At 35.2% G+C, this 27,193-nt stretch overlaps 1 protein-coding gene across 6 annotated transcripts in view; it reads right to left on the bottom strand.

Moving 5' to 3' along the window:
• STAG2 (STAG2 cohesin complex component) overlaps positions 1-27,193 on the bottom strand; it is a 120,992-nt gene that overhangs the window by 32,223 nt on the left and 61,576 nt on the right. For all 6 annotated transcript variants that reach the window (XM_082609121.1, XM_082609119.1, XM_082609123.1 and 3 more), the window contains 16 exons: positions 25,568-25,772; positions 23,461-23,612; positions 20,737-20,810; positions 19,482-19,605; positions 18,586-18,684; positions 18,410-18,489; positions 13,133-13,240; positions 11,977-12,088; positions 7,460-7,577; positions 6,930-7,033; positions 5,784-5,876; positions 5,549-5,638; positions 4,764-4,967; positions 3,149-3,219; positions 2,508-2,595; positions 2,335-2,415 (listed from right to left, as the gene is read on the bottom strand). In XM_082609121.1, coding sequence (XP_082465247.1) covers positions 2,335-2,415; positions 2,508-2,595; positions 3,149-3,219; positions 4,764-4,967; positions 5,549-5,638; positions 5,784-5,876; positions 6,930-7,033; positions 7,460-7,577; positions 11,977-12,088; positions 13,133-13,240; positions 18,410-18,489; positions 18,586-18,684; positions 19,482-19,605; positions 20,737-20,810; positions 23,461-23,612; positions 25,568-25,772 — 1,803 coding nt within the window. The remainder of the gene's footprint in view (positions 1-2,334; positions 2,416-2,507; positions 2,596-3,148; positions 3,220-4,763; positions 4,968-5,548; positions 5,639-5,783; positions 5,877-6,929; positions 7,034-7,459; positions 7,578-11,976; positions 12,089-13,132; positions 13,241-18,409; positions 18,490-18,585; positions 18,685-19,481; positions 19,606-20,736; positions 20,811-23,460; positions 23,613-25,567; positions 25,773-27,193) is intronic.

Raw genomic sequence — 27,193 nt, 5'->3', positions numbered from 1 at the left:
ACAAGGCTGCCCACTCTCACCACTCTTATTCAACATAGTTTTGGAAGTTTTAGCCACAGCAATCAGAGAAGAAAAGGAAATAAAAGGAATCCAAATCAGAAAAGAAGAAGTAAAGCTGTGACTGTTTGCAGATGACATGATACTATACATAGAGAATCCTAAAGATGCTACCAGAAAACTACTAGAGCTAATCAATGAATTTGGTAAAGTAGCAGGATACAAAATTAATGCACAGAAATCTCTGGCATTCCTGTATACTAATGATGAAAAATCTGAAAGTGAAATCAAGAAAACACTCCCATTTACCACTGCAACAAAAAGAATAAAATATCTAGGAATAAACCTACCTAAGGAGACAAAAGAACTGTATGCAGAAAATTATAAGACACTGATGAAAGAAATTAAAGATGATACAAAGAGATGGAGAGATATACCATGTTCCTGGCTTGGAAGAATCAACATTGTGAAAATGACTCTACTACCCAAAGCAATCTACAGATTCAATGCAATCCCTATCAAACTACCACTGGCATTTTTCACAGAACTAGAACAAAATTTCACAATTTGTATGGAAACACAAAAGACCCCGAATAGCCAAAGCAATCCTGAGAATGAAAAATGGAGCTGGAGGAATCAGGCTCCCTGACTTCAGACTATACTACAAAGCTACAGTAATCAAGGCAGTATGGTACTGGCACAAAAACAGAAAGATAGATCAATGGAACAGGACAGAAAGCCCAGAGATAAACCCATGCACATATGGTCACCTTATCTTTGATAAAGGAGGCAGGAGTGTACAGTGGAGAAAGGACAGCCTCTTCAATAAGTGGTGCTGGGAAAACTGGACAGCTACATGTCAAAGTATGAGATGAGATCACTCCCTAACACCATACACAAAAATAAGCTCAAAATGGATTAAAGACCTAAATGTAAGGCCAGACAGTATCAAACTCTTAGAGGAAAACATAGGCAGAACACTCTATGACATAAATCACAGCAAGATCCTTTTTGACCCACCTCCTAGAGAAATGGAAATAAAAAAAAATAAACAAATGGGACCTAATGAAACTTCAAACTTTTGCACAGCAAAGGAAACCATAAACAAGACCAAAAGACAACCCTCAGAATGGGAGAAAATATTTGCAAACGAAGCAACTGACAAAGGATTAATCTTCAAAATTTATAAGCAGCTCATGCAGCTCCATATCAAAAAAACAAACAACCCAATCCAAAAATGGGCAGAAGACCTAAATAGACATTTCTCCAAAGAAGATATACAGCCTGCCAACAAACACATGAAAGAATGCTCAACATTATTAATCATTAGAGAAATGCAAATCAAAACTACAATGAGATATCACCTCACACCAGTCAGAATGGCCATGATCAAAAAATCTAGAAACAATAAACGCTGGAGAGGGTGTGGAGAAAAGGGAACACTCTTGCACTGCTGGTGGGAATGTGAATTGGTACAGCCACTATGGAGAACAGTACGGAGGTTCCTTAAAAACCTACAAATAGAACTACCATATGACCCAGCAATCCCACTACTGGGCATATACCCTGAGAAAACCATAATTCAAAAAGAGTCATGTACCAAAATGTTCATTACAGCTCTATTTACAATAGCCCGGAGATGGAAACAACCTAAGTGTCCATCATCGGATGAATGGATAAAGAAGATGTGGCACATATATACAGTGGAATATTACTCAGACATAAAAAGAAATGAAATTGAGCTATTTGTAATGAGGTGGATAGACCTAGAGTCTGTCATACAGAGTGAAGTAAGTCAGAAAGAGAAAGATAAATACCATATGCTAACACATATATATGGAATTTAAGGAAAAAAATGTCATGAAGAACCTAGGGGTAAGACAGGAATAAAGACACAGACCTACTTGAGAATGGACTTGAGGATATGGGGAGGGGGAAGGGTAAGCTGTGAAAAAGCGAGAGAGAGGCATGGACATATATACACTACCAAACGTAAGGTAGATAGCTAGTGGGAAGCAGCTGCATAGCACAGGGAGCTCAGATCAGTGCTTTGTGACTGCCTGGAAGGGTGAGATAGGGAGGGTGGGAGGGAGGGAGACACAAGAGGGAAGGGATATGGGAACAGATATATATGTATAACTGATTCACTCTGTTATAAAGTAGAAACTAACACACCATTGTGAAGCAATTATACTCCAATAAAGTTGTAAAAAAAAAAAAGTAAACATGCCTAAATAGTAGATTAGAAATAAGCAAGATTTTAATGATATGTCTTATGTTTAAGTTTGCTGAAAAGTTAATGCTATTTAATAAAGACGCCACTGAACCACCACAAACCTTTGTAGAGCTGCTTTCAGTTATCTTTGCAAGCTGCCAAAGGATTACATAGTGAGTGCACTGCAGTGCGTGAATAACAATCTATAAAAGAACAAAGAGAATACAATTAAATTTTAAAAGTCACAAGTCTTCTTTCTCAAAGTTAAATATGTAACTTGTAAATAAATAAAAACCTGTTCAGGCATGTCTCCATTTTCAATTCCGGTTTTCAATAGTTTGTAATTACAAGCAAACAAATCCCACTTTGAAAGATCATGGGCACTGTAAAAAAGAATTAAGTTATATTAAAAAGTTAGGCTTAATCACATTTGTTCTGGACTTGAGTGTTAACAGAATACTATTTTTTTTTTTTTTTTTTTTTTTTTGCTGTACGTGGGCCTCTCACTGTTGTGGCCTCTCCCATTGTGGAGCACAGACTCCGGACGCGCAGGCTCAGCAGCCATGGCTCACGGGCCCAGCTGCTCCGCGGCATGTGGGATCTTCCCGGACCAGGGCACGAACTCGTGTCCCCTGCATCGGCAGGCGGACTCTCAACCACTGCACCACCAGGGAAGCCCAACAGAATACTATTAAAGTAAAATGTAGTAAACTTTCTAACATGTGCCCACAAGAACAAAAAAAAATGTGTATTTTTAAAAAGTATATTAGTTGATAATTTGTTGTTCCCCAATTCACAATATGACTCTATCAAGTACTTTTTTCCCAAAAGCACAAGAAATCCAGCAAAAAATTTGACACTATAATCCCAAACATGCAATTTGGTTCTGATTTTGCTACAGTTTTAAGAAATCAGAAACTTTAAGATTGAACTTACTTATGAAAAGCAGTGATTCTCTTCAATGTTGACAATACCTGATATGCATCATCTTCATCAGGTTCTTCGCCCTATGAATGTTAATTATATCATATTAAACATTAATAACCACAAAATGAAAAATCTTAGGCTATCACATTGGTGATTTCCACACCTTGAAAATAAAGAATAAACTAATTAAAAACCACAAAATAACTTTGTCTTTCAATACTTAGACCTGGCCAAATTTAAAGCAATGTGGCCAGAATAATGGGTCAACATAGAGCTGTTGTGACAGATACATTATACCCAAGAGAGAAAAACTGAATGACATTCTCCTTTTTTCCTTTAAGTGATCTTGAAACAAAACAATGAAGACATCTACTCTTTCACAGTAATAAATGCATTGGGACAATAAAGAGAAATATATTAGAGGACAAGCAAGAGATCATAAAAGGTAATACCTAAAGGACAAAATCTACTAAGTAAATGAAACACAGTGCTCAAGAAAGATATATCAGACCAATTAAAATTAATTTGGAAAAAATCCTCTGCATAAGGACTAGATATACTAATCCTTTTTCTGGGTATCAACTTCCCAATTTAGAGTAACTTAAGTTTTTGAAAATTTTATGAGCCTCACTATAAGAAACTTACAAATTTTTAAAAATACTATCGAACTTACTGTATTAAACTCCAGGTCTCTCAAAAAAATGCTTGTTTTTCACCATCAATTTTTATACAAGGTAGGTAATTAAATTTAATTAACAAACCATAGTTTGATTTTAAATTAACTTGTCCTAATCAGAATCATATCCAGACAATAGTAGAGCCATTACAATTTTTAAGAATGTGATCATTTGTACATCAACATATTTGCACAAACCTCCAATTAAGCAAAGCATAGTAAGCATGAAATGTTATACACAGAAATAAGAAAGTTAAAGAAGTAACTGCTAAACAAAATAACTGGAAATTACAAAAGTCCATATCATTTTTGCAGCATTAATGACAAAAGTGATGTGGAAAAGGCTAAATGCATTAATTTGAGAATCACAACTTTTTACTTTATGCAAATCAATTAAACTGTTAAGTGTACCTTTCCAGAAAAGATAAAAATCACAATAAAAATACAAGTGTATTTGAGTACCACACTTAAGCCTCTTTGGAAATACAAAAGAACAACAAAACAACAAAATCGACAGTGTCTATAATTTATCAAGGCTTTATAATATCAAAGACCATAAATAAACTTCCAAAATGTTAAAGAAATACCCCAATTTTTGAGGTTGCGTGGCCACAGTCTAGCTCAACTTTTCTGTTCTGTTAACACCCTGTTCCCTAACAGCCTCTTGTTCAACTAAACCCTGGAAACGTCCCAGATCATTTCTTTAAATTAAAAAAAGGGGAAAGATGTTAGCTTTGCTTTCACCCTCTCTTAGTTGCAGATTCTTGCCACCTTCCTATTTTGGTGGATGAATAATAGTAACACGATGAATCATAGAACAAAAAGTCTGAATGACTTTTCAACATACTGCTAGGGATTATCACCAAGACTGGTGATTAATTTGGTTCCGGGGGGTGGGGTGGGGGGTGCGCAGTGGGGCACAGCTGACAAAATACTTGTAATATATACCTCTTGCAGAAAATCTTCAAGAAGCCGGTTAAATTTATCGGCCAACTCGTCTATCAGTTGACTTCTTGAAATATCTACTCTGTTGAAAATTGTGAACTCTTCATTACAGAGTGCATGATAAGTTTTAGAACATGCTTCCAAAACATCTGTATCTGTGTGCTTCTCTACAATATTCCGGATCTGTCGTAATAAGGCATCCAAATGCTGCAAAATCAAAGTTTTCTTCATTAAAACTAAGGTATATATGATAGGCATAAAATGACTACACAACCGGGATGAAAAGCTTCAAACACAGTAACTTTATAACCAGTAGGGCATACCTTAAGTTCTTCTAGTCATAATAAATAAATGCACTGACCCACCCAAACTTATTTCCCCAACAGGAATAATATTACCTATCTCATAGGGCCTTGGTGAGATGTTAATACATATAAATACATATGTTCCTGGAACACAGTAAATGTATTCAATGGATGTTAGCTGCTTTCATTTTGCAATTGTTATTATCTAGTTACCCACTCCTAATCTCCATAAATGGTCAGTGATATAGTCACATAATGGCTAGCAATGATGGTACGGATATGGGCGTGCATCAAAGGGAAACCTCATTAGTGCCATTCTCTAATAAATCCACCTTATCTAAAATATATATGGCATACAAGATACAGGTTTCCTTTTACATTAAAAGTTATAAAAACATATTTCAAAAAATATAAATAAACAATATGATGGGATGAACTAAGTTAATTTTTCTTCAAGGTTTTTTATACACAGAAACACCATACCTTTTCTAATCGTCCAGTGGTATATATTTCCAAATCAAAGTACTGTGGCAATTGCAACAAGTTAGTCACCTTTTCAGCATCTACAGAGTACTTCGAAATAAAAAAAAAAAAGAAAATCATGTCAAAAACATCACAATAATGGTAAGTAAATATGATAAGTGCAAAATTCTGTGTGGCATTTCCAAACAAAACTTGTAATTTCTTAGTAACACTCCTGATACTGACACAAACTTACTTTAGCTAATAACTGAGGAAGGGCCACAGCAAAGAGTTCAGTGATTTTTGTCCGGTCATCCAACTGGGTCTTCTTCTCCTTTGCTGTTAGCACCTAAGGTAACACAACAAAGTTTCTAAGTATTTATTAATAAGCCCACTGACACTGTTAGGTGCTCAACTTTAAGTTAAGATATCCAAAATAAGTAATAAAATGACATTTTAAATGATCGATACAAGAATTTCTACTATAAAACTTGAAACCCAAAAGTAACAAAGAGAATAGCTTGCACATTATATTTTTAAAAAATAGCAACACTTTGAATAGGTCTAGAGGCAAAATCAATACCCAATTAGATTAACTAACTCTACCTTTGGATGAAAGGAGAAGCAGTTAGGAAATGCAGTTTAGGAGCTTATATAATAGGATTGAGTAGGATTTCAGTCTACTATAAGTTGTGCCATGATCCATGAGTTATGAAATCAACATAAGTAATGACCAGCAATTAGAAAAACAAGAAAAAAAACACGAAAAGAAAACAAAGGAAAATAGAATGCATCACATAAATTGCAGTATTGTTTGATGAAATTCTGTTTCAGTTATACACAAACACATATATATAGATGTGTACTAGGTCACATTATAAAAATGTATTTTTGTGCTTCACAAAGTTTGAAAGCCTGTGCAACTCTGGTCTACAATACAAATATATGTGAACTTTGAAATAATGCATTAAAATCAAATCCCAGGAAATAGGAATTTCCCCCATATTAATGAATGATTATCCTGTCTTTATTTCTAACTTTTATTAAAAGAAAAGGAAAGCAAATCTATAAATAAACCAAAACAGACAAATACACCATTCTAAAATGTTGCACAACAGGCAGTCTTAAAGGCAGGGACTGTCAATCACTTTATCTCCTGTAGTTACTGTCAATCACTGCATCTCCTGTAGTTAACTCACAAAGTATCTTATGGAAGGAACGTGGATTTCGCAAATTGCTAATGTTTTAAAATTTACTTCTAACACATATTTATAAGCAAAGATTGCCTGAAAAATAAAATTTAAGATTCAAAAATTTGATTATATGGTTACAAATAAGAACTTTAAAAAAGATATTGAAAAAGAGACATATAATTTAGAATACTGAAAATATGTTGGCATACCCTTTTTCCTGTCCCTCTCCCCACAGGAGGATGACATTCAGCAGCTTGTCTAATGGTACAAAGCATTATTTCAATCAGAGCGCTCTCTTGTCTGTCCGTTAGCGCTGAAAAAAAAATCAGAAAGTTAACCTATTTCTTTTCTTTATATGCCATTTATAATATTACATAACAGTTCCTTCTGCCTGTGACAGAATCTGACCTAATGTACTAAAGAAAATCCCATTACTAAATCACAAAAAGGATCAGAACAAGTTAAACCTTCCTAAGCATTACAAATCTGTAAAACACTGCTCCACAATTTGAGAAATGAAAATATGAACAGATACAAAAAAATAAAATATAATAAAACAAAATAAAGAATATTGACAGCAACTACATCTTTCTACATAGCATAATATTCAGGTGTATGAAAACAAAATTATTCAAAGACTTTGAATCATTATTTTAATGCTAAAAGATAAAGAAATGGAATAAGTAAACTCTATTTTCAAAATTATCTAAACAAAAATACCATAATTAAACATCCTTACCTTCCTCTCCACTAAGTGGCTCCTCCAGCAACAAACTATTCATACATTCCCAGTCTTTCAGCAGCTCAGTAGCACAGTCCCACATGCTATCCACAAGGTATGCTGCGTGCTCATGTAACTAAAATTTAAAAAGAGCAATGTGCTCTTAGACAAATATCATACTAGCCTTAATCAAAAGAATGGAAGCTTTGTTGGCACCATGTGCAAACTCAAACAACAATTTGTTTTTTGAGGTCAAATGGAAGAAAGGACAGAGAAGAACTGCCTTAGCTTGCTATGTATAAGTAAACCCTGCTAGGTAGTAACATTTCTCACAATAATCATTAAATCATTCACATGAAAATTATTTTTGAAGAGACTATATGCATGCATATTTAGTACCTGACTCAATACAGTCATCCTTCTGTATCTAAGGAGGATTGGTTCCAGGACCCCCCGTCAGATTTTCCGAGGATGCTCAAGTTCCTTATATAAAATGGTGTAGTATCTGCACATAACCTACGCTCATCCTTCCATATACTTTAAATCATCTCTAGATTACTTATAATACCTAATACAATGTAAATGCTATGTAAACAGTTGCCAGTATATGGCAAATTCAAGTTTTGCTTCTTGGAACTTTCCAGAATTTTTCAAAAAATATTTTCAATCCACTATTGGTTGAATCCCCTGTTGGCTGAATCCACAGATGCAGAACCCACAGATATGGGGGGCCAACTGTATTACACGGGTGAACTACTCTCAGTTATAAAATATACTACAAATTTATTGTAACTTAATGGGAGCTGTAACGATTACTTAAAATACAAAATACATGATTACTTATCAATTCAATATATAACTAAATCATTTCTCTTCATTCTGTGAAGCTTAAAAAGGCCCTACAGCTTCCCAACTCATTTTAGGGGACAAGCATTACCATGATACCGAAACCCATCAAAGACATTACAATTAAATATATATATATATACCAATACCCTGCATGAACATGGAGGAAATGTTCTCAAAATATTTGCAAACTAAAACCAGCAATATATAAAAAGGATAACAGATCATGACCAAGTAGGGGTTTATCCTAGGAATGCAAGGTTGATTCAACATTCAAAACAATCAACATAATTCATCACATTAAAGTAATGAAAGATAAAATAATCATCTCAAGGGATGAAGAAAAAAGCATTGGACAGAATTCAACATCCATTCATGATAAAACGTCTCAGCACCCACACACCTTTGGATAATTAATATTTGACAAAGGAGACAAGAATATACAATGGGGAAGAGACAGTCTCTTCAGTAAGTGGTGTTGGGAAAGCTGGACAGCCACATGTAAATCAATGAAGCTAGAACACACCCTCACACCATACACAAAAATAAACTCAAAATGGCTTAAAGACTTAAATATAAGACAAGACACCATAAAACTCCTAGAAGAGAAAGACAGGCAAAACATTCTGACATAAATCGCACCAATGTTTTCTTAGGTCAGTCTCCTAAGGCAATAGGAATAAAAGTAAAAATAAACAATGGGACCTAATCAAACTTATAAGCTTTTGCAAGCAAAGGAACCCATAACCAAAACAAAAAGACATCCTACAGACTGGGAGAAAATATTTGCAAATGATGCGACTGAAAAGGGCTTAATTTCCAAAATATACAAACAGTTCATACAACTCAATATCAAACAAACAACCCAATCAAAAAATGGGTGGAAGACCTAAATAGACATTTCTCCAAAGAAGACATACAGATGGCCAATAGGCACATGAAAAGATGCTCATCATCGCTAATTATTAGAGAAATGCAAATCAAAACTACAATAAGGTATCCCCTCACATCAGTAAGAATGGCCACCATTAAAAAGTCTACAAATAATAAATGCTGGAGAGGGTGTGGAGAAAAGGGAACCCTTCTGCACTGTTAGTGGGAATGTAAATTGATACAGCCACTATGGAGAACAGTATGGAGGCACCTTAAAAAAGTAAAAATAGAACTACCATATGACCCAGCAATCCCACTACTGGGCATATACCAGACAAAACTATAATTTGAAAAGATACATGCACCCCTATGTTCATAGCAGCACTATTTACAATAGCAAAGACATGGAAACAACCTAAATGTCCATTGACAGATGAATGGATAAAGAAGATGTGGTATTGACAGATGAATAGATAAAGAAGATGTGGCACATATATACAATGGAATATTACTCAGACATAAAAAGAAACGAAATTGTGTTATTTGTAGTGAGGTGGATGGACCTAGAGTCTGTCATACAGAGTGAAGTAAGTCAGAAAGAGAAAAACAAATACCGTATGCTAACACATATATACAGAATCTAAAAAAAAAAAAAAAAAAGATCATGAAGAACCTAGGGGCAGGATGGGAATAAAGACACAGACCTACTAGAGCATGGACTTGAGGATATGGGGAGGGGGAAGGGTAAGCTGTGACAAAGTGAGAGAGTGGCATGGACATATATACACTACCAAAGGTAAAACCGATAGCTAGTGGGAAGCAGCCGCATAGCACAGGGAATCAGCTTGGTGCTTTGTGACCACGTAGAGGGGGTGTGATAGGAAGGGTGGGAGGGAGAGAGATGCAAGAAGGAAGAGATATGGGGATACATGTATAGCTGATTCACTTTGTTATAAAGCAGAAACTAACACACTATTGTAAAGCAATTATACTCCAATAAACATGTTAAAAAAAAAAAAGACTCCATGCTTCCACTGCAGGGGGCATGGGTTCGATCCCTGGTCAGGAAACTAAGATCCTGCATGCCCTGCAGGGCGGCCCCCACAAAAAAAAAAGACAGAAAGAAAGATATGTGTGTGTGTGTGTGTGTGTGTGTGTATACACACATACATACAATGGAATATTACTCAGTCACAAAAAAGAATGAAATAACGCCATTTGCAGCAACATGGATGGACCTAGAGATTATCATACTAAGCGAAGTCAGTCAGAAAGAGAAAGACAAATACCATATGATATCGCTTATATGTAGAATCTAAAAATACGACATAAATGAACATATCTATGAAACAAAAACAGACTTACAGATATAGAGAACAGGCTTGTGGTTGCCAAGGGGGAGGGGAGGTGGGGGAGGGAAGGACTGAGAGTCTGGGATATTAGCAGATGCAAACTATTATGTATAAAATGGATAAACAACAAGGTCCTAGTACAGCAAGGGAACTATATTCAGTATCCTGTGATAAACCATAACAAAAAAATATGAAAAAGAATATACATATGTATAACTGAGTCACTTTGCTGCAGAGCAGAAATTAAACACAACACTGTAAATCAACTATATTTCAATAAAATTGAAAAAAACTTCTCAGCAAAAATAGGTATAGGAGGGGGCTTCCCGGCTGGCGCAGCGGTTGAGAGTCCGCCTGCCGATGCAGGGGACGAGGGTTCGTGCCCCGGTCCAGGAAGATCCCACATGCCGTGGAGCGGCTAGGCCCGTGAGCCATGGCCGCTGAACCTGCGCGTCCGGAGCCTGTGCTCCGCAATGGGAGAGGCCACAACAGTGAGAGGCCCGCGTACCACAAAAAAAAAAAAAAAAAAAAATAGGTATAGGAGGAAACATCCTCAATATAATAAATAGTTACACAACACCTATAACTAACAACGTAATTAATGTTGAAATATTGGATACTTTTCCCCTAAGATCAGGAACAATCCAAAGCTATCTACCCTCACCACTTTTATTCAACATTCTACTGGATGCCCTAGCCACTACAATAAGGCTGGGGAAAAAATGGCATAAATGTAGCAAAGGAACAAGTAAAATCATCATTATTTGCAAATGACTTGATTGTATATTATAGAAAATACTAAGAATTTTATTAAAAACTTACTTTAAAAAGTGAATTTAGCAAAACTGCAGATAAGAGATCAATATGCAAAAACCAACTGTATTTCTATATATGGAAACAATTAGAAAATCTAATTAAAAGGCCCTAACACGATTAAATAATACACATATACTAAAAATGTATGTTGGGTCTTCTCAAATTCTGGTGAACAGGTAGGTTTTCAACCTAAGGGAGACCTAAAAGAGCTCATGTTAAATGTAAATCTGTATCTGCAACAACAATAATAATCACAGGTACCAAACATTGAGAACTAACAAAATGCTAGGTCTGTGCTAATAGTTTTACATGGATTATCTCAGCGTTATCTAAGAAATTATTATCCACATTTTTACAAGGAAAATGGGCTTAGAAAGATTAAGTAACTGAATCAAGGTTATACAAATAATAAGTAGGGAAGCCCAATCAGGTCTTTCTGGCTCCAAAATTCATGCTCTTAGCACTACATATAAATATACTATTTGAGTATCTTACTAACACAGAAAAAAAATTTTTTTGGTGTGGAGTTGGTAGAACTCTATTTTATCCAACACTCACTGTGATATTTGGAAGATTTTAAGATTTACATCATTTGAACCCCACCTCCAAATTGTTTTGAACGTAAGTATAACATGAACATCAACTAACCTCACTTTCCAGAAAGAAAAAAACCAATGTCTTAACAAGGTTGGCATTTGGACCTTGTCGTCCCCTTCTTTTCATCATTCCATCCTCCTCTGGATCTCGACGACTGAAGAGCCTATGATAAATGCAAAATACTTACTTTTAAAATAAACAAAAATTTCCTAATTTAAAAAAACTGTCTGAATTCCATATTTAAGCATTTAACAAAGGAGTACATGGGAGCTGAGTAGGTACAGTATTTTCCAACTTTATACTAAGTAATTGCTATAAACCTTTTTCATTTCACACTTGGTGGTACTTCTAAATCCTTTTAAATTAACTTCTCAAGTTAGTTGCATTGTGAATTATTTCTTTTTAAAACCCTTACTGCATTTTAACCAAGCATTTCTTTTTATAAAAGTATCACAATGACTAACCTATACCATTTATGCACATAAATCTATGATAAACATTCTTCTCTTTAAAAATGACATGTCTTTTCCTTCTATCCTTTGACTAACCTATACCATTTATGTACATAAATCTATGATAAACATTCTTCTCTTTAAAAATGACATGTCTTTTCCTTCTATCCTTCTTGCACAATTTATCCCAAAGTCTGAACTTAGTGGCCTCTTTCTACGGGTATCATGATCATTCTTCCTTATAAACAACAAAGTTATCACTGGATAACAATGAATAGAAAACTGTAGTGTAAATGTTTTATATCATATACTCTTTCTAATAAATGCTTCACCCCAAATGAGCATTTTAATAAAATCTTTTAAGACTTTACAATCTTAAAATCTTACAGTTTAGTCCAAGTGGTTCAAATTGTTCTCTTTAAAAGCCATTACATAACATTTGCTAAATATTTTCGGTGATTAGATATTCACACTGCTATCTATACTACCTAATCTGAGGTGTTATACAGCAACATAAAAGTAATGAGACTAAAGGATTCTTGTGGTTCTTATATCAAACTGTTATCAAAGTACTCGAAGTAAAACCTTTTATTATTTTGAAAAATATTTTTTTAACATAAAAATAGGCTTAAGACCGGTACTGAATAATTTTTAATAAGTTATATTTATATATATTTTAATATGAATTATACCACAATAAATTACTTCCATTAAAGTATACTTTAGACAAATGAACAACAGAAATACAGATTTACTTTTTGTAGAGAAATTCTCCAGCTGCTACTGCTACTGGCCGATGAGCTGAATAAACCAGATGATAGACATTTTCACAATCTTCTGCAGTAAGAACTTCTTCACTACTCCTAAAAAGAAATAAGAAATAGCAGTTTTCAAAGTAATGCTGCAATTTTAAGCATACTGATTACAAAAATTCATATTCACACATTAAAAAATAGTACACTTTCACTTTTAAACTTGTGTTAAAAAAAAACCTTCAGGGCTTCCCTGGTGGCACAGTGGTTAGGAATCTGCCTGCCAATGCAGGGGACACGGGTTCGAGCCCTGGTCCGGGAAGATCCCACATGCCGCGGAGCAACTAGGCCCACGTGCCACAACTACTGAGCCTGCGCTCTAGAGCCTGCGAGCCACAACTGCTGAAGCCCGTGCGCCTAGAGCCCGTGCTCCACAACAAGAGAAGCCACCACAATGAGAAGCCTGCGCACCATAATGAAAAGCAGCCCCCGCTCGCCACAACTAGAGAAAGCCCGCGTGCAGCAACGAAGACCCAACGCAGCCAAAAATAAATGAATAAAATAAATTTATTTAAAAAAAAGCCTTCATTAAAAACTTCTGCTGAAAGAAGAAATCAACCTTATTTGATTATCGTCTATCAGTAAAAGCATCCCCTGACAAAATAGCTGAGTATTTTGTTAACACCTAAGATCAATGGGAGGTAAAATTAGAGTGAATACTGAGTATAATGAAACATATACTAAGAGAAATAACAATGTGACAAATATGCTAAAGGGAAATGAAGACAAAATAATATAAACTAACGTAGGAAAAGAAGTGGTGGTATGCTAAGAGCTTAGAGTTAATAATCACAGAGAACATTTTGCATGTATTTCATAGTAATATTAAGGCAAGAGACAATATTGCAACATTAAAATATACTAACACCCCAGTTATCTCACAATGAAGAATAATACTTCACCATGTACTAAACACCATATAAGGCAATGCAAAAGCATTTTAGCAAATAATTAAAATTTAAGTGCCAAAGACCTTTACAATGTATCATTAAAAAAATCTTACTAAAATGCAGTGCTCATTTTACTGACCTTATTTTAAAAGAACAAAATAAACCTAACAAAATCTTGGTAAATCAAAGTCATTATTAGGCCCATCAACCACAGTACACCAGGGTAAACCTTGTTGGGTGCTTCCATAGTGGGACTCTGCATTTGAAGTCCTGACCTCTGGCACCTCTTTCCCTCCTAATATGCTTTTAGTCTACTGTGAGATAAACAATCTAGGTTTTTTACCATTATATGTAAATTAGGAATCATAGGACCACCATCAGAGAAAAAAGCCTAAGGATAGTAGATGGTTAGTTCAGGAGCTCAGATCCTTTTTGGTTTTCCGCTGTGCACAAGGTTTCCAGAAGTCTGATGTCTAAGGAAGTATTACTTCTTTTTGAGAAAAATGAAAACAAAATGTTAAAAGTTTCAAAAGCACTTTAATTTAAATTAACTCGATGTGTAATACTGCATCATTTTTGGAAAAACCACTTGTGCCATCTTATAATAAAATATATACATATACATATATATTGAATCAAATCAGTGAAACTATAGTAAATGTGTAGTAGTTCACTCATTTTAACCAATAAGGAATGTTCCTGACAGGTTTCAGTTATTAGGTATATACATGGCTGAATCAACAAAAATGGCCATTACCCTTCATTAAAATACCAGAAACAACAAAAAAAGATGTCCACAGGGAATTACAGAGGGAAAGGGGAGAAGCTGTAGAAATATAAGTAGGATACTATTATTTTCTTATTTACTTCGGGATTCTTTCAATATTTTTATAACATGTGCATATAAAAACTTATAATTTTTAAATCCAATTAAAAATTAAAGAAAAATGCAATTGTTAAGACTGCTCAAAATCCCCCCAGTTAAGTGAATTCTCAGAAAATGTCAGTGTATCTAGAGCTGCCTTCTCTTTTCTGGTTTTTTTAAATTTAATTTTTATTTTATATTGGAGTATAGTAATTTACTATGTTGTGTTAGTTTCAGGTGTACAGCAAAGCAATTTAGTTATACATATACATTTATCTATTCTTTTTCAGATTCTTTTCCCATATAGGTTGTTACAGAGTAGTGAGCAAAGTTCCCTGTGTTATACAGTATGTCCTTGTTGATTATCTATTTTATATATAGTAGTGTGTATATATTAATCCCAACCAACTAATTTAAATTTTGAGGTAGAGCTGCCTTCTTTTTAATGACTGCAATATAGTCCATTTCATATAAATGGGGTTAACAACCATGCTTCTCACACAGGACTGCTGCATTAAATGAGATAACCCCTATGAGGTGCTTCTATTAGTTATTATATATAAATTTAATTCTTCCTCTATTAATAATCACCTAGAATATTTCCAAAATTCTATTACAAATAGTACTATGTTAGAGAATGTAAGCATTTTATATTTTGAATAGATACTGCCAAGCTTTGCTCCAAAGAGGTTATACCAATTCATAGTCCCATCAATAATGTACAAGGGTCTGTTTTTGCATAGCCTTACCAACATAGTGTATTACCAAACACATGTTGTATCTTTGTCAAGAAATAGGTAAAAGATGGTCTCATTTTAATATACATGTCTCTAAGTACGGCTAAACAACTTTTCATATGTTTAAATTTTTATTTTCTTTTCTGTCAATGATGTGGCTCCTAACTTTTGACTGTTTTCCTATTGGGTTTCTGTTCTTTTTATTGATTTATTGAAAGTGACTCCTATGATGCAAATATTTTGCCCAGTCTGTCATTTGTTTTCTGAGTTTGTTTATATTTTATGTCATATACACATTGCTAGTTTTTTTTCTTCTAGTTTTTCATGTAGTTAAAATTCCGTATTTTTTTTTTTTTTTTTTTTTTTCCGTACGCGGGCCTCTCACTGTTGTGGCCTCTCCCGTTGCGGAGCACAGGCTCCGGATGCGCAGGCTCAGCGGCCATGGCTCACGGGCCCAGCCGCTCCGCGGCATATGGGATCCTCCCAGACCGGGGCACGAACCCGTATCCCCTGCATCGGCAGGCGGACTCTCAACCACTGCGCCACCAGGGAGGCCCCGTATTTTTTTTTAATGTCTAGGTTTTATGTCATGCTCAGAAAGACATTGCTCAGTTTACATATAAAATATAAATGTTTAATCTTCCCCTAAGTTTTCATCTAGCACTTTAATGGTCTCATTTATCTACATTTAAACATTTCATCCACCTGGAAATCATTTCTATATAAGGTCGAAATATGAATCCAATTTAATTTCCCCCCAAATAGAACCTAAGTGTCACAAAACCATTTATTTTCTGATAGGAAATGACCCTTACCCTACACTAGGTTCCTGGATGCATTTAAGTTTGTCTCTTTTCTTTATTCTGTGCCATTGATTTCTGTCTATTCACATACTAGTGTCAAAATTTAAAAGTTACTATGGTAGGGGGAGGGAGGGATAAATTAGGAGTTTGGGATTAACATATACACACTGCTATGTATAAAATAGATAACCAGCAAGGACTTACTATATATATGTATAACCGAAACACTTTGCTGTACACCTAAAATTAACACAACACTGTAAATCAACTATACTTCAATTTTTTGAATTAATAATAATAATAAAAGTTACTGTGGTTTTACAATATGACTTAAAATCATACCGGGTAGTCGTCTCTCATTAGTTTTTATCAGAATTTTGCTGGCTACTCTTACATGATGACTTTCCCATACATATGAGTATCAGAATTAGCATGCTATGATTTTTTTTGAAAAGGCCCTTTTGCAATTATTTGGATCATGTTAACAACCTAAATGTCCATTAACAGATGAATGAATAAATAAAATGTGTTATACATACAATGGAACATACTGAGTCTCAAAAAGGAATAAAATTCTGATACATAACCTAACATGGATGAATTCTGAAGACATTATGCTAAGTGAAATAAGCCTGCTACAAAAGGGCAAATATTGTATAATTCCACTTATATGAGGTACCTAAAATAATCAAATTCAGAGATAAAGAGTAGACAATATGACTTAAAATCACACTTGGCAGTCATCTACAGAGTATCAGTATGGGAAGATAAAAAAGGTTCTGGAGATGGATAATGGTGATGGCTGCACAACAATATGAATGTACTTAATTCCACTGATCTGTACTCTTAAATATGTTTAAATGGTAAATCTTACATATATATCATACCTTTTTAAAAAGAAAAAAAGGGAATTCCATCACTTTTACATTTTAACATAATAGAATACATTTTAAATTCAGATTTTTTACAGATAAGTTTGAGTAAATACTAATTTCTAAAAGTGTGACAAGGGACTTCCCTGGTGGTCCAGTGGTAAAGAATCTGCCTTACAATGCAGGGGACACAGGTTTGATCCCTGGTCAGGGAACTAAGATCCCACATGCCAAGGGGCAACAAGCACGCCACAACTACAGAGCTCTCGCACCTCAACTAGAGCCCACGTGCCGCAAACTATAGAGCCCATGCACTCTGGAACCCGTGCGCCACAACTACAGAGCCCACGCGCACTGGAGCCTGCGCGCCACAACTAGAGAGAGAAAACCCGCACGCCACAATTAAAGAGAAGCCCACGCACCGCAACGAAAGATCCCGCATGCCTCAACGAAGATCCTGCATGCCGCAACTAAGACCCAACACAGCCAAAAATAAATAAGATAAATAAATAATAAATAAAATCTTTAAAAAATAATAGTGTGACAAAATATGATAGGCATATTTAACACATTCAAGTGTTTAACTTTATTTCAAGAGCATCTAGAGACAGTAAAATTGAAAGGAAACTAGTCAAGAGAATGAGAACACATGAATTCCTAGCTCAGAATTTTCTAGTCCAATGGTTCTCTCTTCCTGTTTTCTCAACTTTACAAGAAAAAATTAAACTTCTTGCTGTAAAACCCCAAGTTATTAAAATTTAGATCTAGATAAATTTAAACCAAGTATTCTAATGTATTATTTAGATAACTAGACATTAGCAATATGCAATAAATACATACTTATTACTGTTGGACTTCCCTGGTGGTCCAGTGGTTAAGACTCTGCACTCCCAATGCAGGGAGCCCGGGTTCGATCCCTGGTCAGGGAACTAGATCCCACATGCATGTTACAACTGAGAGCCTGCATGCCACAACTAAAAGATCCCACATGCCGCAACTAAGACCCAGGGCAGCCAAATAAATAAATAAATATTTTTAAAAACCCATACTTACTGTAAAACAAGAGTGAGTAATTTTATTGCTTGTACTGCAACATCATATTCTTTGTCAAGGGTCATAGACACAATTCTATCCTAAGGACAAAAATAATTAAAATATTCTTAAAGGGAAAGCCAGAAAAAATACTTTCAAATAACAGGTAATTTTTAAATACTTAGAGTAATACTAACCTTGAACCGACTGGTAAATAGCTCCAGTTTGGAATTAAGCTCTTTGTTATAATAAAGCCCTTGTAGAGCAGTGAGACATTTGAGTCTTACCTCACCTTGCTGAATGAAACAAGAGGAGAAAATGCATTAAAACTCTGCATATTTTCAACCTGAACATTCAAGATACTTACAATATTTTCTACTTTAAATGTTCTATACAATAGCATTTCTTCAGAAACTCTCATCTTTGATAATGCAAAAATAGCAATCAATACATAAACATTTAAAACTAAATACCTTGGGGTTACTACTGCTGTAGGTCAAATGAAAATTTTTTGAAAATTTTTTCAGAGCAATACTATTGTGAAAGACAATAGTAGCATATTTCACAGTAAGTTTTCCTTTACAGAAAGTAATATTTGTAAGGAATATATACAAAGAACTTCAAGGCTTGTGAAGAGGCAGACTAAGAGAAAGGTAGATTAATTAAAAAAAATAAAAAAGGTCAGAAGCCAAGTTGTAACTTATAATCTGGCTAAGATACATGTTTATCAAGAGAAGCAAAATTAAAGAAATTTTAAAATGTATATAGCACTTACATATTAACAGAGTAAGAATTCTTCTTACTGCTCTAAGAAGTGTCTCACCACTACCACCATCACCTACATGATCCAATTGTTTCAGTACACAAACTATTTCAAGATTGAAGGCTAAATCAGTGGCCAAGATTCAAAAAACTAGGGAACTTTGTGATAGAAACCATATTTTCATGGAGCGGACAGAAAAGAATAAAGGAGAGAGGCCTATAGGAATGTACTCCCAGTTATACCTATATGCAGATAAGTCACTATGAATGAGAGCAGCAGATAGCTATGCCTATGTGTAAAAAGAAAAGCAGTCTATACGGCATATCTTACCTTATCATGCATAGTCCAACCAACATATTTTAAATAACTGTCATTAAGAAAGGCATCACTATACATTTTCATCCAAATGCCAATTTCTTCAATGCAAATAGCTCGGATTTCAGCTATTGCATCCCTGCATGGAGGAAGGAAAATTATGCATATTAGTGCCAGTATACCACAGGATTTGTGGTTTATTTAAGCAGCGCCAAATACTTCATACCTACTATGAATATACCACTACCTTAAGTATTACTGGGGATTTCAAAGTAGAATTGAAGCATGGCCCCCGAATGCCAAGAGCTTACAGTCTAGTTGTCAAAGCATAATTATCACCATATAAATATTTAAAGTTAAATAAACCTACAAACAGAATCCAATCCCCACCTTTTATACCATGCCATACCCCAGCCTTTGTTCACACCTCCTGGGCATGGTGTGTTCAGACAGCAGGAACACTAGTCTGGTTAGATAATATTTTCCCGGTGAGAATTAGTTACACCTAATATTGAGGCCAAGCTCAACTTGGATTTGAATGTCAGACTAAATTATTTTGAATTCATCCTGTAGGTAACGGTAAGTCATTCAAGGCTTTTGAGCAGAAGAATGATTCAACAAAAGAACATTTTAAGACAACTGCAATAATCTCTAGGCATGAGAATGACAAGGGAACAGACTAAGGTAATGGTGACAACAGAAATAAAAAGGTAAGAATAGACAAAGGGATATTACAAAGGAAGTATTAACCTGATTCAATAACTGCCAAGTTAAGGAAATGACGGAGAAGTTAAATAAACATGCCACCAACATTTAAAGAATAGGTTACAGCAGAAATGGTGGTAAGATTACCTATTTCTTTCCTCTACTCATTCAAAATAAGGGAAACATCTCACTTAAATCTATCCAGCTTTTCCCACTGATATTCAAATGGAAGAGGAAAGAGTCAGGAATCAGAACGTACAGTCTCTACTAACATAGTACCTCCAAAATCAATTAAGTATTCTGTACCCTGACTCCTAATAACAGCAGTAGCTTCCATTTTCTGGGCATCTACAAGTCAAGCACAACATTACCCCATTTTCAGATAGAAAACAAAGTTGAGAGCAGTTAAGTAACTTGCATAGAGTGTCTCAATCAGTGGAAGAGCTTAGATTCTAACACTGATCTTACTCTAACACGATTTCCACTAAACTTATATTACCTAAACCACTAAATATCCAAACTTGAACAGAATAAGAGTTACATTAAAAAAACTATCCTGACTTACCGGTATCTATGTACAAACACTCCCTTAAATATTGCATTCATCATATTTTCTATTTCATCTTGATTTTCTTGAAGCTGAAAAGAACACATCATTTCTTTTCAATTGTAATGGAAGAGAACCAAAAGGACATCTAAAAGCTGTTGCAAGCACAAATGCAGGTTTCTCCAGTGTTTTGGTTATTACACCCAATTCCTTTTTTTTTAACATCTTTATTGGAGTATAATTACTTTACAGTGGTGTGTTAGTTTCTGCTTTCTAACAAAAATATGGAACACTTCACGAATTTGCGTGTCATCCTTGCGCAGGGGCCATGCTAATCTTCTCGTTCCAATTTTAGTATATGTGCTGCTGAAGCGAGCACCCAATTCTTAATTCCACTAAACAAAAAGTGTCCACATACAAAAATTAAGAGCTGTTGTCTATCAGGTAGCCACAGTCCCTTGATACCTGGAATATTTGTACTTGGTTTTTAATGTTTAGCTGGTAGACTAATTTTTTAAATGGTCACATATTTTCATTGTATAAATGTACATAAATCTGTTATGTAGTTTATTATAATACATATTATATAACATAATCAAAAAAGCATAGCAATGTTTCATTATCTTGGTCTTCAGCATCTGAAAAATAAGTCATGTTAACTAGTGCCTGCTCAAAGAAAATGATTTGAGTAAAATAACTTGGCAAAAAATTTGTCTCCCTGCTAAATATTTTTGAGGAAAACAAGGCTCACTTGAAATAATCAACTAAACATTTCAAATCTTGGTTGACTTATTTACTCCCATATATTTTCAACTCAGAGCTTGAGAGTTAAGAGAAAATTGTTTCAGAGCTTGAGAATTACAAGGAAAATCTTTCACATGCTAAGTATTAATTAGCTTTTTTTTTTTTTGCGGTACGCGGGCCTCTCACCATTGTGGCCTCTCCCGTCGTGGAGCACAGGCTCCGGACGCACAGGCTCAGCGGCCATGTCAGCAGCCATGGCTTACGGGCCCAGCCGCTCCACGGCATGTGGGATCCTCCTGGACCGGGGCACAAACCCGTGTCCCCTGCATCGGCAGGTGGACTATCAACCACTGTGCCACCAGGGAAGCCCTTAATTAGCTTTTAGATTATGTTGTATGTTTCTGTAAAATTTTTTTTTCTTTTCATGATTATAATCTCACATTTCCAAATAATGCTAACAAGGGCATGCACTTGTATTCATTAGCACAGTCAAAGGCACAGGTGGTCTTTCAACATGTTTAAAAACTTAACCCAAGCTAGAAGTATTAATATCTTATATTTGTACAAGAATTTTAAACTCAAAACCCCTTTTTACCTATATCCACTCATTCTATGTTCAGAATCTTAGAATCAGGCCATAATTTCATGCATTATGTTCATCTAATAAAGCATCCAATGCAATTTATTAACTAAATTAAGGGGCAAAAAGGTCAATTCTTCATTTCAACTACAGTTGACCCGTGAACAACGCAGGGGCTAGGGACGCTGACCCTCCACACAGTTGAAAATCCAAATAAAACTTATAGTTGGCCCTCCGTATATGCAGTTTCTCTGTGTCCACAGTTTCTCCACATACAAGGTTCCACAACTAAAGATTCAACCAACCGTGGATCATGTAAGTACTGTAATATTTACTACTGAAAAAAAATCCAAGTATCAATGGATTTGCACAGTTCAAACCTGTATTGTTCAAGGGTCAATCGTACGTGAAAAAGATGAGGAGTTAGGTATGCTGGAAATGTGGGCAAGATATTTCTGGCTTTTCTTGAGCAGGGGGCATTTTAAAAAGTTATTGGCTATCTCAGAAATAACCAACTTTTAAATTATAGTTACCACTACACCCCCAAAAATGTCAAACTCAAGTAAGTAATTTATGGAATACCACGGCAAATATTTTAACTCAACTGCATTACTAATATTTCTGAAACATCAGACTTTGCCTATTAGAAATAAAAATAAACATCCCCAATATCAGATAGCAAAATATTACATCACCAATGAAGGAGAAATTTAAATCAAAAACACAACATCAAGGGAATTCCCTGGCAGTCCAGTGGTTAGGGCTCGGCACTTTCACTGCCAGGGCCTGGGTTCAATCCCTGGTCAGGGAACTAAGATCCCACAAGCCGCACGGCATGGGGGCAGGGGAGACAACAACAACAACGACCAAAAAACACAACATCGAAAGATTTTATTTATTATTATTTAGCATAAAACTGAAAAAATATATTTTCCTCATTCAAAGTTGAATTTGGTGGTCATTAATGTTAACCAGGTGCCTCTTACACTACAAAAAAACCAAAAACACAGATTATGACAGCAAAAATAGCTTATAAGTTATTTTTCAAAGTGACTTTACATAAGTGAAACCTCATTTCATCCTGACAATAAGCTGAGGGAGGAAGTTAGGAGAGATATTTTCACAGTAGAGATGAACAACACTAAAGCATTAAGCAGCTTGTCAGACTGGCCCAGGACTCCTTATGTGAAGCCTTGAACTCTTAATCCTAGTCCACACAGAAAGAATATATACACAGAAGGTATTGTTGGCATGAATAATCAACAAAAATAAGTTAGATGTATAAACAACTTGAAACATGTTGTTTAAATTTTTCAAAAAAATTTATCTGATGAACTAGCAAAGTTATATCATAATTAATGGTGACCAAGTTAGTTACAGATTAATAGCTTAAATATTCAGTGCAAAAGTGTACGTACCTCTTTCCGCTTCTGTAGCAGGAGTTCTAGCCTCTCATTGGCTCGTTTTCCAATCATTTTATTCCGTTCTGCCTCATATTGTCTTTGTGTATTATCCATATTAATGCTAAGATTTAGTGCCACATTCACCAAAGCTGTCATCAACTTCATAGCTATTTTTAAATGGAAAATGTTGAACTTAGTCTCAGACACAAAAATTTACAAGTTAAGATCAAATTAAGAGAAATTAAAAACAAGATGGGCTGTTCTGCTTCTAACAGAAAAGAAAAATATAGCTGCTACAAATGAAAACAACAATAGTAAAACAACAGCTAATGTGTATTGAATACTTAGTATATGTCAGTTACCTATGCTAAATACTTTTCATGGATTAACTCCTAATCCTTACAACAGCCCTCAAAGTTAAGTATTATCCTCATTTCATTCATGAAGAACCTGAAGCTCAGGGAGATTAAGAAATCTGCCTCAGACTACACAGTTCATATACATAGTTAAACCAAGATTCAAAACTAGGTAATCTGACTCTAGACTATGCTCAAATCCCACTATACTATGATATATGTCCCCTACAATGACCTTTTCCAGAGACCACGATTCACCTTCTAAATAAATTTTGATTCATACAGCAGTCATTTAGCTATCCAGTAACAAAAGGGGGAGGGAACTTAAGTGCTTTTTATCAAAGTACAGTGTGTAGAAATGTTGGACAGTTTTATCAGTATTTGATTTCCTTTAATTTTACTCTATTACATATCATCATAAAGACAACGGTGCGATTATGAAGGACAGATCTAGATAAAAAGTCAAAAGTACAAAGAGTAAAATATCACTCAATAAAGTGCTTTTTATCAGAGTTCCTCCAGATCTCTACCTTCTGTTACTGAACTCTTGCTACTGAGACAAGACTCACTGCCTGTGATTTCAAACTTATTAATTGAAATATCTGAACACTTTATGCTTAATATAGCTTAGTCCAGACTATGTCTCAGACCTGGTTCACTGTGTGATGGAACACCACAAAACTAAACCTTAATTTGTGGCTATTGGCTCTCTTTAAAAGAGATTCCCAATCTTCTGAGCTATTCCACACCTTCAGCAAACCAGTTTGTCATTCTGATCTAAAATTACCCACCTTACCCCATCATATATGTTTTAATTTACTTTAACTGTTTAAGTTCTTAAAAAGCTACCTAAATTCACAGAGCAAGATCACATTCATATTTTGTGACCTCAAATCTAAAAGCAAAACCTACAGGTTGATTGTATGCATTTTATTTTTTTTTTTAAATGGAGGGTTGAGCAGAAGTACATCTTTAATCATAGCTTTAATTCTCTGGGGAAATACTCTAAAGGAAAAAAACATCCCCACACTTAGAGAAAGAAAAATTTTTGTAGAAATCAAAATATTCTATCATTAAGGCTTAGAATACTATAGTAACAATTAATGCCTAGTTGATTTATTCAAACTCAAACCAAAAAGCACATATTCAATAACAGTACTTTCAGCACAAAAGAGAAACCAGAACATTTTATCAACATCAACACTAAAAACCACTGTTCTAGAATTAATCATGTGAGCCTTAAAAATGTAACTCATTTCATTAAAATTTAAAGATCAAAGAATCTGACTCAGCCTAAAGTTACTCAGAAGCATAAGAAAAATCAACTTTTTGTGGTGTGATTAAATAAGCATCATCCTGTAGTGACCATCATACCATGAGGGACTATGCTAGCAGAGACTATGCATAAAAGTCATTTAGAACTACATATCCAAAATGACTGTTCCCCAAATTTGCTGTCAATACCTTCCTTGATAAAACATATTTCAAGAACCCAACAGATCACTATGCCACAGAAAGGGAGAAGAGGTGGATAGGAATCAAGTAGGTTTACCACAAGAAAATTAATTATGCCTTCAGAGAATCAAAACTGAAAATATCACTCCATTCCCAGTAATTCGTGAGGGCTGAAGGAGAGGTGAGAGTGTCCTCTTAGGGGCTACTTAATAAACAAAATTAATTTGTCACCATTATTTCATTTCTTTTAATGAAAATCATTTTGATCTCTAACCTAAGAAAATGCACAGAAAATATTTCTAAATACTGACCTGCCAGGGTGCTTGTGTGTCGAAATGCTCTGACTTGTGAGTCAGACAATCCTGTAAGAAGTGAAATGACCGTATCCATCATGTACTCATCATATATGATACTATATTGACACTGCCGTACTAATACGCCAATGAATTCACAGAAACTGGATTTGAACTTCTTCCACTGAGGACCAGCCATGGTAAGTGGATAATCTCCACTATCCTAAAACAGAAATTTTAAACAGCAATTTCATTTAAAACACATGACTTAATAAACTTTTACTTTTTTTTTTCAAATACCCTAGGCAGAAGCTGAAAAGACTCCTTTATCGGACCTCCCTGGTGGCGCAGTGGTTAAGAATCCGGCTGCCAATGCAGGGGACACAGGTTCGAGCCCTGGTCCGAGAAGATCTCACATGCCACGGAGCAACTAAGCCCGTGCGCCACAACTACTGAGCCTGTGCTCTGGAGCCCGCAAGCCACGACTACTGAGTCCACGTGCCACAACTACTTAAGTCCACACGCCTAGAGCCCATGCTCTGAAACAAGAGAAGCCACCGCAATGAGAAACCCGCGCACCGCAACGAAGAGTAGCCCCCACTTGCCGCAACTAGAGAAAGCCTGCGCGCAGCAATGAAGACCCAATGCAGCCAAAAATAAAATATAAATAAATAAACAAATTTATTTTTTAAAGAAAGACTCCTTTATTTCATCTTTCTTCTATAATAAATCCTCAAAGTAGGCAGGAGAATAATATGCAAAGGTAGAGGTACCTTTGAACACATCTCTTTTATTTAAGATCAAAATGGATGGGACTTCCCTAGTGGTCCAGTGGTAAAGAATCCGCCTTACAATATGCAGGGGACACAGGTTTGATCCCTAGACAGGGAACTGGGATACCATATGCCATGGGGCAACTAAGCCCATGAGCCACAACTACTGAACTCACGCCTCAACTAGAGAGCCCGCATGCCGCAAACTACAGAGCCCACGTACTCTGGAATCCACGCTCCACAACTAAAGAGAAGCCCGTGAGCCGCAAATAAAGATCCCACATGCCTCAACAAAGATCCCGCATGCTGCAACTAAGACCCGATGCAGCCTAAAATAAATAAATAAATAAATAAATAATAAATCTTTAAAAAAAACAAAATGGATATTCTGAATTCACTCTAACCAATGAAAACATATACCAATTACATACCAAAATAAAAAGCCTCTCCCATCAAACAAAACATTATTCTGATAAGCAAAGATACGGTTACTAAATTTCTTTAAAACAAAACCAAACCAACATCAAACCAAAGTTATATGTTTTAATGGATTCAAAATGATGAAATCACATTCTCAGCCAGTCTAATGGATTGATGTATGAGTCATAAATAATCGAAGGATTACAATGTATGTTTTCATTAGTTTCAGAACATCAAATAGTCAGCAGATGTAAACAATGAGATAATTTTTTAAAAAATGGAAATGTAGCTAGAATGATCTGGAAAGACAGGTACTCAAGTACTCCTACATATAAGATGGGGCATTCACCAATGAAGATACACTGAGGTCCTCCATAAATCATTAAAAACAAGCAAGTCATAAAGATAAAAACAGAGATCAATACTACACAGAACTTCTAGAGTTGCTGAC

The sequence above is a fragment of the Mesoplodon mirus genome (genome assembly GCF_964341445.2).
Source record: "Mesoplodon mirus genome assembly, chromosome: X".
In the NCBI taxonomy this organism is placed as follows: Eukaryota; Metazoa; Chordata; class Mammalia; order Artiodactyla; family Ziphiidae; genus Mesoplodon; species Mesoplodon mirus.
Note: the sequence above shows the minus strand (reverse complement) of the source record. Positions and strands in the feature narration are given on the sequence as shown.